This window comes from Prionailurus viverrinus, unplaced genomic scaffold (assembly GCF_022837055.1).
Source record: "Prionailurus viverrinus isolate Anna unplaced genomic scaffold, UM_Priviv_1.0 scaffold_35, whole genome shotgun sequence".
NCBI classification, from domain to species: domain Eukaryota; kingdom Metazoa; phylum Chordata; class Mammalia; order Carnivora; family Felidae; genus Prionailurus; species Prionailurus viverrinus.
Window position 1 is genome coordinate 2,929,966 of NW_025927605.1, and position 11,207 is coordinate 2,941,172.

Consider the following 11,207-nt stretch of genomic DNA (forward strand, 5'->3'; position numbering starts at 1 on the left):
CTCAAGCTCCAGTCTGACAGCACGGAGCCTGCTTAGGATTCTCTCTCTCCCCCCTCTGCCTCTACCCTGTGCTCACCTGCTCTCTCTTTCCCCCCTCCCTCCCTCTTTCTCTGAAAATAAATAAACTTTTGAAAGGAAGAAAGTTTCTGGCCCTTCAGCTGATAGGTAATAAGGTGTTGCTAAGTTCCATACCCTCCAAATTTTGGAAGTACCAAATTCTAAAATTGGACATAAAGTGGTCTTTCTCTTCAACTTTTATTTTCTTGTGACCCTGAGTTCTTCCTATACTCCTCCCTTTAGATCGTCACAGTGGAGCCAGTGCCGAAGTTCAGAAGGAGGAGGAGAAAAAGTTCAAGGAAGTTGGAGAAGCTTTTACCATCCTCTCTGATCCCAAAAAAAAGACTCGCTATGACAGTGGACAGGACCTGGATGAGGAGGGCATGAATATGGGTGGTGAGTTGGTTGGGGCAGCCTGGGATGAACCTGACCAGTGTGGATCTTTAGAATTTTTCTTAAGACACTCCAACGGGGAGTCTATATAGTAGCTAGTGATGCATAGTGATTTGTAAGGCACACCCTAGATAAATACCTGTAACGTGTGAGGCACTGTGATGGGTGCTGGAAATAACAAAGGTGAATCAAACAGGTTCCCTGTGCTCTGAGAAGCCAGTCTAGGGTTTTGCAAACTGGCCCACAAGCCACTTCTGACCTCTGACCCCTGGGTGTGAAATCCCAACAAGTAGTCAAATGTAGTGGGTGCCCAGGGTGCAGAGGACATATGCACTAGCAAGGGAAGGCTTGGAAGTGCAGAAATAATACCGTTGGGGAGCTGTAAGGGGCTGAATGTAGAAGAATAGAGGGTGTCTGAGGCAGGGGGTACTAAGGCATGAAGCCCCAGAGTAGCTGGATCCCCCTGCAGGGGCTAGAGTAGGCAATATGGGTTTTTTTCCTGTTGGTTAGAAGTTTCCCCCACTGTTGAAGGATCCTAAGTAGGGGAACTATGAACCAGAGTTAGGTGGCAGAATATTTGTGGTGGCGGTGAGGAGAGGCGCTTTGGTGCAGTGAAGGGGGAGAGAATCGGAGGGCACAGTGGGAGGGCAGGGCTTGATTCCTGTCTGTGTTGGAAGAGGGGAAGGATGAACTTGAGTGGCTTTGGACGGCTGACTGGATGGAGCCATTACCTGAGCTAGGGGGCCCAAGATGAGCAGATACAGAGAGGCAAGGAAGAATTTGCATCTGGATACAATGTGCCTGCTGGATCAGCTGATGGAGATGCGTCCTCTGTGGGCTTTAGCAACGGAGGCGCGGGTAGGGGCAGCAGACCTGCTGTGGCCTGGTGATGAGGGCACAGTACTGGAGTCAGGCAGGAGTTGGAATGTTCAGTTCTATTGCCTTCACTGGCCACGTGATCTTGAGCAAGTTACTTGAGCTCCTACCTGGTTTTGTTGAGTATAAACTGGGGATGATGTAAGGCATGCAGAGTACCGAGCACCACGACTGGCACCTAGTAGGTACTTCATAAGCCATGGTGCTTTTTTTCTGGCATTTAGTCTAGACAGCATGGAATCAAATGAATACAATAAATCTTAGAACTTACTCTTACATTTAGTGTTGGTAGCACTGAAGTGATAGATTTTAGCCTTTTCAGTAGCAGCCCAGCATTATAGAGAGTGTGAGGAAAGTCTTATGTAAGTGCAAATGGCATCCCACTTGTTGTGAAGAAGGTCCAGCAAAGTAGGTGGAGGTGAAGAAAGCTTTCCTTCAGGTTTGCGCTGGGAAGGAGAAGGGAACATGTGCCAGGAGTGGGATTAGGCATGGGGGGTGGGGATACGTGTGCCCACCCCCATCAATGACTTTAGGGAAAGGAGGTGAGGGGTGTGTCTGGGAAAGCTTGGGGGCCCATCTGCCATGTCATCCTAAGTTCCTTTTCAGACAGGTCTAACTTGTTCACCTTTTGCCCCTTCCCTGTTTCTCACTTTGCTGCACAGATTTTGACGCAAACAATATCTTCAAGGCATTCTTTGGCGGTCCTGGGGGCTTCAGCTTTGAAGGTGGGTATGCCCGCTGCTCTTGGGAGCTTCCAGATCACAGGCCCATAATGCAGCTCCCCGCTATGGGAGAGTCAGGGGGGCCCTTAAGTAGAGGTGACAGAACCCCCTCCAGCAGGGTACCGATCCACACAGGTGCTGCTGAGGATGGCGGTAGGGAAGTTCCTGGGTGCACCATGCCTCGGGACCATTGGTGCCACACCTCTGCAGGGCCAGGGAGGCGTTCACGCGGTCTAGTACCAGGGCCTCTCCAAGAGTGAAGGTTAGAAGCTGCACAGACAACTGCTCACCTGCTCCCCTCATACCCCCAGGCCCAGGCTGTTGATTGACTTGGCAGCTTTTCTGTTTGAACTTGAAGCAGCCCTTGAAGACTTTCCCATAATCAGAGCAAAGTGATCTTCCCACACAGATTCAACTAACAAGCCCTTCTTTTCCCTTACAGCATCTGGTCCAGGGAATTTCTTTTTTCAATTTGGCTAAGGAGAGGAAACCATCCAGAACCCAGAAAGTGGAGACTTGCTCAATGTAACCTTGAACGTGGGCACAGTTCACCTCCTCCCTTCATCTCATCTCCCCATCCTTAGAGCAGTTTCGTTTTCTTAGTTGGATGCCCTGTGTCTGTGTGAGTGGGGGGAAGGAGAGGGAGCCAGCGCCGAAGACTGCGGGGAGGGGAGGGAGGCGGGGGGTGGACAGGGAGGCAGCTTGTGAATTTTTGTTTTACTGTTTAACTTTATTAAAAAAGAAAAAAAAATTAAGAGAATAAAATGTTTTGACCCTTTCTGGCACTTTGCTCTGGCAGCTGCTTTGTGTCACTTCAGACTCGGTGGGCCAGAAGCTGAGCCCCCAGCACGGAGCTGGTGCTGGCATGGATTTTAGGCTCAGCAAGCTGCCCCACAGGGCATGTGGGCACCTAGGGCCTGATGGCAATGGGATGCTGGCCGCCTCTCCCAAACCTGTTGAGCATGTGAGTACCCAGCAGGCCCTGAGTATGTTGTTGGGCCCAGCCTGATGTCAGTCATGGGGAAGTTGAGTTCAGAGAACGGGCTTATTTGATGTAAGGGCCACCACAAATCACCAGAGGCTGTGTGTGTCCAGAGCTCACATGGAACGTGGCTGGGCTGACCCAGACCCCCTTGCTGCCCTATTGCCAGTGTAGGCTAAGGGAGCTGGGGACCAGGACAAAATCCTGGCCTCCCTGACCCCCAGGCCCATTCCAGGTGGGACGTGCAGCTCCTGGGGCACAGACCTTAAACTCACACGCTTAGAGACAGCATTCTTAGCATATACTCCTCACTTTCTCCACTGGTGTCCCTTTCTGTGTGGGAGGCAAACTGGGGAAGGAAACAGTGGTCAGGGTCCTGCTATCCGGGTCAAGTTCAGTGTTTGTTGCAAGTAATCTTTCTAGGAGTTCCAGGCAGAGACACTTGAGACTTTGGCTGAAGCTTAGACTTTTGGCGCTTCGATAGTAGCGATGGCTGGGGAAAGACTGTGGACCAAACAGGTAACTTACGTTTCTCTTCCTTCTGAGCCCCTGCCCCTCTCTTTCCAGTCTTCCCCCTTTGTCGCCGAAGCCATGGTGACAGGATGCCCGAGGTAGGCCTGATAAGCTCCTACTGGCCTGTACAGAACTCCTCAGTGTCAGGTGTTGCCTTGTGTTTAAGGGTGGCCCGTCCCTAGAGGACTGAGGGACCCAGGCTAGGGACTGTGGGTCTTGCTGGGAAGGCCCTCTCCTTGCTTTGGGCTGGCACACCTGTGGGCCCACTGCTGCAGTCAGTGGGGGAGACAGGCTCCACTCCACGTCCCTCAGACCCAGGCAGCCCCCACTTTCTGTGCCCGTCTAAGATCAGCCTCTCTCCGTTCTGCCTCCTCATGAAAGCCAACACTGTTCAGCTGCCCAGCCTCACCACAGCTGTGCCCGGCCAGCAGAGGGGAGACAGGACCGATGGCCCCACGCTGCGGGACAAAGCCAGTCCTGATACGCCAACCCCGGCCCCAGGGAGGCCTGAGCTGGGCACAGAAGGGGTGAGAGAGACTGCACGCGGCCAGGATTAACACGGTTTATTTCACTGTCAGTCTTACAAGTCACTGAGGTTGGGCAAAGCCAGGATAGTAACTCGAGCACTTTCGTCCAGTAACAACTCAATGAGCAAGGCCCTATTACTGAGCAAGGGGCAGCAGAGGGCACCCCAGGAACCGCAGCACAGGCACCGATGTTCCAAACCCCTTCCCGGAGGCACCAGGCAGGGCTTGGCCCTTAACAGCCAGGCGTCCACCCCACTGGCTCATGGTCCCCACCAACTGACGCCCTTTGGAGGAGGCACACGGGCCTGCAGAGGCATTAAGGAGGCAAGTTGGGCTGGGCAGACGGCAAGATTGGAGCTTCCCCACCGAGGTACTTTCTCTGGCTTTGATCTCCCCATCCCCACAGCAGAGCCACACGGCTGGAAAGGATGGCCAGCCCGTCCCCATCCCAGGAAGGGGGAAGCCCTGTGGCCATCCGGGAGTGGCTGTTGCTGACTGTTCTCTTTTCTCCCCTACTTATCCAACTGTTCCCTAGTTACAGTGTGGAGGAGGAGAGGACAGGCACTTAGAGCCAAAGGTGGGACGTACACCCCTTTTTCTATTCTGGTAAAAAGCCCCAGACTTCCTGGGGCTGCAATGATTAAGATCCAGGGTCTAAGCCCAGGGATTCCCCCCCACCCTGAATCCATCGCCGGTTTCCCACAGCTGCAGTGACCGCCCTCTGGGTACCTGCAGCTCTGAGGTGACCCCCTCCACCCCACTGGCCAGCTCTGGGCAGGGGCAGGGGAACCAGTAACAGGCAGCTGGGCTCGGGGTTGTGGCTGCAGTTCCAGGCCCAGCTTGGCTCAGCCTGGGCAGCTTTGCTCTGGGTTCCTGAATGGTGCCTCCTACCCCACCTTGTGTTGAAAGCTTGGGCATTAGCGGGACGAGGGTGGGCAAGAAAAGTTACAAGTTTTTAAAAAGTTACAAGAAGGTTAACTTTGAGTAAAAAAAAAAAAAAAAAAAAAAAATCTTAAAGATGAAGCAGAAGGCATGCTTCCCTCTCCCCGCTCTCCCTGTAAGGAGCAAGGGGCTGACCGCAGCAAGGACACTCAGATGACGGTGCAGGACTGGAAGGCACCCCCCTTGCGGCTGCCGTGCGTGGGCACAGGTTTGCCCTTCCCGTAGTACCCCGTGAAGATGGCCCTGACCTCCATCTTCTTGGCCAGGCTCAGCAGCCAACGCCCGCTGCCCAAGGAGTAGAGTTTGCCCCGGTGTAGCTCACCCACCTCCTCGCCTCGGCTGCCCCCCTTCTCCTGCCGCACAATCTCCAGGAGGTCAATGCCCGTCTGCACGGCCTCTACGTCCCCCGCGCAGCCGAGGGTGATGTGAGCACGGCTGCCCCGGGGCAGGCTGTCAGAGGGGGACAGCTTGTCCACGTCATTTGGCCACAGCGGCAGCTCCTGCTCGCTCAGCTCCACCCGGGCTCCGGCAGTCTTGGGCGTCACGAAGAGGGCAGTGACGGTCAGTGTGAAGGCCTTGCCGTAGGATTTCTTCACCACCTGTGGGGAGAGAACGACAGCTAAGCTGGAGGTGGTGGCCCCTGCGGTGGACAGCTGACCAAGGATGGACCTGACAGAGGTGAGCACGAGGCAGCCGAGCCCTGGGGGGAAAGCCGCACGCAGCCCGTGTGTTCCAGGAGGACATCTTTCTACAGACACCGTTCAGGCTAATGTGACAAAGCCAAGGTACCAGAGGTGCCAGACATGGGCGGAGTTGGAAGCCAGACCTCCTGAACTCAGCCATCCCCCTGCCCCTGCCCACCAGCTGCAGGGCTCCGAGCAAGCTGTTTAACCTTGCCGTGTTGGCTTATTCACCTGTAAAACAGGGATACTAGAACCTACCTCGGTGCCTGGATTAAAGGAGTATCTGGGTGAAGACTCTAGAAGAGTAACAGGCATGTGACAAGTGCCAATGCCATTGCTATCCGGTTCATCCTGGTAATAAGCCACCCTGGTACCCAGGCAATATCCCAGAGGACAGGGTGGGGCCAGAAGTCAATGCCTTCAACCAGAGTCTACCCCGTACACCTTGGTTTACATCTGATTACATGTCTGGTTATATCTGATTCTCTGAAAAAGGCCATCTTTCCCGACTGACCATAAACACGTCTCCACTTTTGCTCACAATCCCTTGTGTCTAGCGCAGGACAGGTGCTTAATAAATACCGTTACACGCATGAGTGGTTGGGATGGTAGTGGACAATGTTACGTATTCGTTCATGCAGCTGTGCTAGGTGCCAAGAACACTACCACAAACCAAAGTAAAGAATGCAAGTTGGGGAGACCAATAAACAGGAAGATGGCTGCCGCGTCAACCTAGGCAGACGAGCAGGGGAGACACCGGGGAGGCTGGAGACAGCAGCGTGCGGCCGGGCGACACCTGCTGCGTAAGGACCACACGGCAGAGGCTGGGGGCGGCAGCAGAGCGGGAGGGAGGGGTCTGGCACCTCAAAGCCAACAAGCCTCACTATCCCTCCATGCGCCCTACTCCAGGGCAAGACCGGGCCTAGGACCCAGGGACAGGGACGTCAGAGTACCAGGCTCCCTGGGGGCAGGGGACACCTGGCCTTCGGGACTCCACACAAGCTTAGGCCAGAGCACAAGTCTGCTGCTGGGCATCAAAAGTAAAATGCTCTGGTGGGCGGGCCTTCGGGGTGAATGCACAGGCCAGTGGCGTGCTGGGCAGGAGGGTGCTCCCCAGAAAGGGTAGGTGACATCTGTGTGACTAAGCCTGTGGAGGGGTGAAGGGAGCAGGAGATGCCATTTCTTCTGAGAGGCTGTCTGGTTTCTGGTCCCTGCCTTGAGCCGGCACCCATCTCCAGGAGACCCTGCCCTCTCCCCACCTCAGCTGGGTGTCCCTGGGGGGCACTCACATCCTGCTGGGCATACTCTTCTGCCCCAGCAGCCTTCCCGTAGTCACAGAACTTGGTTGTGCAGTGCAGCACGCCTGGGGGTCTCTTCCCAAAGTAGGTGACCAGTTCAATCTTCTCCCTGGGCTCATCCCCAGAGACAACTGCAGGGAGAGAGAGTGGGGCAGTCAGGGCAGGAGAGCAGGGGCCATCCCGACATCTGTCACCACAGCCATGGAGGCTCAAGAGGAAAAAAAAAAAAAACTGGAGATCAAACAGAAGTTCCTTAGTAATCCACGATAATTCACTCATTTACTAGGTGGTCAAACAGCCACGCCAGAGCTACAAAAAGGTGTCTAAATTCCCTGACTTCACGTTAGTTATGCAGATTTTTATAGCTCTTTTCCAGATTTGAAAACTAAGGCACTTATAACCCAGGGACAGGCAGCAGAGGCCAAGGGAATCGGCTTCAGCAGCTACATGTCTGAAAGAGGGAAGCAAGTCATGAAAAATAGGGTAGAAAGGCAAAGGAGTGTTGGAACTGTGCGGCACAATGGAAGGAGTCGGAGCATAATTAATATCCCAGCCCACTCACAAGCCCTTCGGCCTGGGGCAAGTGATCGACCCTTATCTGTCTTTATCAAGTACCATCAGGGTGACTATACACCCATTTTCCCAGGGTCACTCCGAGTCGTGCCCCACTGCACTCGGAGCTTCCTGGACAAGAAGTTACCTGGTCACCAGAGCATGTACCTTGCAGGCCTGTTTGGTGGAGGAGACCATGCTTGGGATATGAAGAGATATTACGTGGCGAGACTTGGAGTATCTGGGGTTTCAATTTCCAGACTCTAGGCCTGTGGCTAGCTTCCGAGTCACTAGGTCTGTCCTATTTACTCCCAGAGTCTAGTCCCTGCGAGGATGTCGCTTACCCTCCCCAGGGGAGGGAGACCCGAGAGCAGGCCCATTACATTTCTCCTGCTGTGTCGCAGGCAGAAAAGGATTGTAGTTTTTAACGGTAAAAGCAGTTTCAAGAGGCAGCCACTCTCCAAGGCAGAGCCACCAGCTCTAACCAGGAGCCCTGCCTGGCCGGTGCTTTTCTGCCAAGCCATTCCGGGCACAGGGGTCACACCTGGACGATGTCACCATAGGCTCCACGGCTCCCTGGTTTCCCAGCATTCCAGCCTTAGGAGCCAAGAAGGGTCTCTGAGCAACGCGCAGGCACAAATCACCTGCCTCTGAGTGGTAACACAGAAACATGGGTGGGGACACTGCAAGTAGAAAGATGGTCCAAAATGGGGGGAAACCAGCCTGAGACCTGGGACCCATCCTCAATGAGGTCACAATAGTCCTGTCAGTTTTGGGCAGCTTAGGATTCCATGGAATATTTTAAGTTTATATTTTTCGTAATCTCTACGCCCAACATGGGGCTCAAACGCATGACCCTGAGATCAAGAGCCGGGTGCTCTTCCCACTGAGCCAGCCAGGCGCCCCCTCCGTGGAATACTTTATCTCAAAAGATGGTTCTGCGGCTAAAAACAAGTTAGAAGACAACGGGACCAGATCCTCCCTCTAAGGTTATACGAAATGTTGATGCACTTCCTGTCTGTGTTTCCTGCCCCGAAGACAGGGTCAGTGGTCTCTATGGGCGGGGGGGGGGGGGGGGGGGGGGGGGGGGCAGGAAGGGAGCAGTGAGAGGAGAGGTGCCCTGGGGAGCGCCTCCCCCCAAAGCCCACCGTGCCTCACACCAGGTGAGCTTCCACCTGCCTGGCACAGCCGGCTCCCGACGCGGGGACACCACGCGGTCCCGGGCACACAGCACCCCGTGCCCAGCGAGGGAGGCTCGCGAATGAGGCTAACCACCCGCACCCTGGCCAGCCGGCCACCTACAGTGTCGCAGCTCCTTCTTGAAGGCCTTGTGGTTCCCCAGCTCCTCCAGGAAGGCCTGGCCGGCTTTGCGGAGGCTCTCGGAACTCTTCTTGGTCAGGAACCAGCCGAAGTAGAGCGGCAGGAAGTCCTTCTCCAGCCCCGGCTTCAGCTTCTTCAGCTCATCGGCCGACAGCTGCCACTGATTCTTCTCCTTGAGCTGGGCACAGTCCAGCCGCCACGCCGTCTTGGGCTCCACCAGCACCACCTGGTACTGGTACTGGTCGGCCATGTCAAAGAGCTGCTCCAGCCGCTCCCGCTCGTGGTTGGTGTCGTCCAGCACCAGGACGCGGATGTCCCGGCGGCAGTAGGCCGCCAGGTCCTCGTCCAGCCGCTTGTACTCCTCAGAGAAGTCTCCTCGAATGCCGGGGTTAATCTTGTACGCGTCGGCAGACACCATCTTGGTGCCGTCGCGGTACCTGTCCACAATGACCCGCGCCAGCGTGGACTTGCCGCTCCCCGGCAGGCCTCGCAGGATGAAGAGCGTCTTGCACTCTTGCAGTGTGGCCACCGTCTCCTCATCCTGCAGGAAAGGAAACTGCAGCTCAGGCTTGTCCTTGGCCCCTGAGGATGACATTTTGCGGAAGAAGATCTTGGGCAGGAACGCGTGGCTCTTTCGGGAGAAGCTTCTATTCTGTGTGAGGAGGGGAAGAGCAGAGTCAGCCAGCTCGCCTGGGGCCACCCCGCCAGTCTCTCGCCCCTTGTCTCTGGCCTCCTACCAATCGAGGCTCCCAGCCCGGAGTTACAAGCAGCCCCGGGGTTGCGGGCACCCTGCCGAGCTCGGACCTTTCCCTTCTCTGTAGTATGTAGCCGTAGGCTTCTGGTTGTAGAGGAGGGAGGGGAGAGCTTGTCTGGGCGCTCCTCAACTCTTAATTCCCTCCGGCTGGAGCTATAGCTTCAAGGATCCCCCACTGCTGCCACCTCTCAAGGGAAAGCGTGAAGTGTGCGCCTGTGGTTCTAGGAGCGGACCCTAATTTTATATTCCTGGCACCTATTAAGGATGACCTCTTTGGAGGTGGGGCTGCTATGTCTGGGCAAAGCCACAGCTGCCCTGGCTCTGGGTGTGCAGAGGAGGGTGGGGGTGGAGAAGGGTTACCCAAAGACTGCCTCCCTCCCCCGAACAAGGGCAGCAACAGATAATACTCTCTTGTCTGGGATGGGGGGGGGACAATGGTCCCACAGAAGGCCTGGTGGGGGGCAGGGCAGGAGAGCGCCGCACAAAGGGCCTCATTCACCACGCCTGCCACCTCCTCCTCTGCCCTTGGCCCCCCCAACAAAGTCGTGGTCTTTGTGCCTGCCCCAGGACCGCGCGGTCCAGGGCACCTGAGTCCAGGGTCCAGTTCTGTCCACCACTTTGTCAGCGGCACCTCCCTGAGCCACTTGTTTGCCGCCCCGCTAAAAGCCACAAGTGGTAACACTTGTTGCGGTACGCGGTCTCCCACAGCGGCTCCGCCCCCAGGCAGCAGCACTCCGAGCGCTGCGCTGGCCCTCGCTTTTCTCAGACAAGGCCCGCGGGCCGGAGAAGGCGAGGAATGCCCACCCCGCGCTACCCCCGACCCAGACTCGGTCTGCCCGGCTCCCGCGGCGCCCGGCACCCGCCCTCCTGCGGCGGCCGTGCCGCCCTCCCACTCGGCTCGCGTCTCCCCTACCTCGGGCTGCACTCCACGGCCCAGAAAGCCAGAGCTCAACTCCGGAACTTCGAGTGCTCATTTGCATGGCACTTCCTCCCGAAAATCCCCCCACACTCCCGTTTTCCGTAAGGGTACTTCGCCGGCCCGGCCCGCTCCCTCCGCTCCCGCCTCCCCGCGCCCGCTCACCATGATGAGGGGGGCGCCGCCGTCGCCGCCTAGGCAGGCACTAGCTCTCCGGGACCGCCCGCCTGCGCGGAGGGACACGGAGCCCAGCGGTGGCACGACCCCCGCGGGGCAGCCTTATATAGCCCGGGGGGCGGAGCGCGCGGCGGGCCGGGGCGGGCTGGGGCGGGGCTCTCGGCGCAGGCGCGGCGAATCGAAACCCGAAACTGACTGCGCGCGGGAGGAAGCGGCCGCCCAGCGCCCAGCTGAGCCGCGGCGCACCTGTGTCCTCCAGAGTTCCAGCCGAGCTCTAGAAAGAGGGAGGCAGTCACCCTTCCCTGGTCCCACAGCGGGATTAGGGTGAAGCCAGGGAGGCAGGGTCGTGCAAGGGCAAAGGCAGATCCTGTCTTTATTTAAAATTTTGGTATTTTATTCATCGTGGGGGTTTGCGTTAATTTGTGTGTGTTTTACAATATTATGTTAAAATACTGTTATGTCGCTTACTGAGTTTCTTGGCACCTTATGAAAAAT

The 11,207-nt window shown here is 56.4% G+C and overlaps 2 protein-coding genes across 9 annotated transcripts in view; one reads left to right on the forward strand and one right to left on the reverse strand.

The window, feature by feature from the left end:
• The window catches only part of DNAJC7 (DnaJ heat shock protein family (Hsp40) member C7), a 48,304-nt gene that overhangs the window by 24,329 nt on the left and 12,768 nt on the right, over window positions 1-11,207 (forward strand). For 3 of the 7 annotated variants that reach the window (XM_047845625.1, XM_047845627.1, XM_047845628.1), the window contains exons 12-14: window positions 301-453; window positions 1,989-2,051; window positions 2,491-2,727. In XM_047845625.1, the coding sequence (XP_047701581.1) occupies window positions 301-453; window positions 1,989-2,051; window positions 2,491-2,528 (254 nt within the window). In that variant the 3' untranslated portion in view covers window positions 2,529-2,727. Of the gene's footprint in view, window positions 1-300; window positions 454-1,988; window positions 2,052-2,490; window positions 2,728-2,847; window positions 3,013-3,462; window positions 4,993-11,207 lie in introns of those variants that run through there. The other 4 variants (XR_007149422.1, XR_007149421.1, XR_007149423.1 and 1 more) reach the window with 4 other exon arrangements.
• On the reverse strand, window positions 4,092-10,854 carry CNP (2',3'-cyclic nucleotide 3' phosphodiesterase). 2 transcript variants are annotated; one of them, XM_047845629.1, is made up of 4 exons: window positions 10,701-10,854; window positions 8,848-9,517; window positions 6,985-7,124; window positions 4,092-5,611 (listed from the first exon to the last, which is right to left on the reverse strand). In XM_047845629.1, the coding sequence occupies exons 1-4, from the start codon at window positions 10,701-10,703 to the stop codon at window positions 5,162-5,164; spliced, it is 1,263 nt and encodes a 420-aa protein (XP_047701585.1). In that variant the 5' UTR covers window positions 10,704-10,854; the 3' UTR covers window positions 4,092-5,161. The 2 variants fall into 2 exon arrangements, with proteins under 2 accessions (XP_047701585.1, XP_047701586.1); XM_047845630.1 differs by lacking the exon at window positions 10,701-10,854 and adding an exon at window positions 10,533-10,663.

Coding starts and splice junctions, on each gene's coding strand:
- CNP (XM_047845629.1), bottom strand. Junction 7,125..8,847: donor CAAGAAGGAGCTGCGACACT/GTAGGTGGCCGG, acceptor CTCTCCCTGCAG/TTGTCTCTGGGGATGAGCCC. Junction 5,612..6,984: donor AAGAGTATGCCCAGCAGGAT/GTGAGTGCCCCC, acceptor CTCTCCCCACAG/GTGGTGAAGAAATCCTACGG.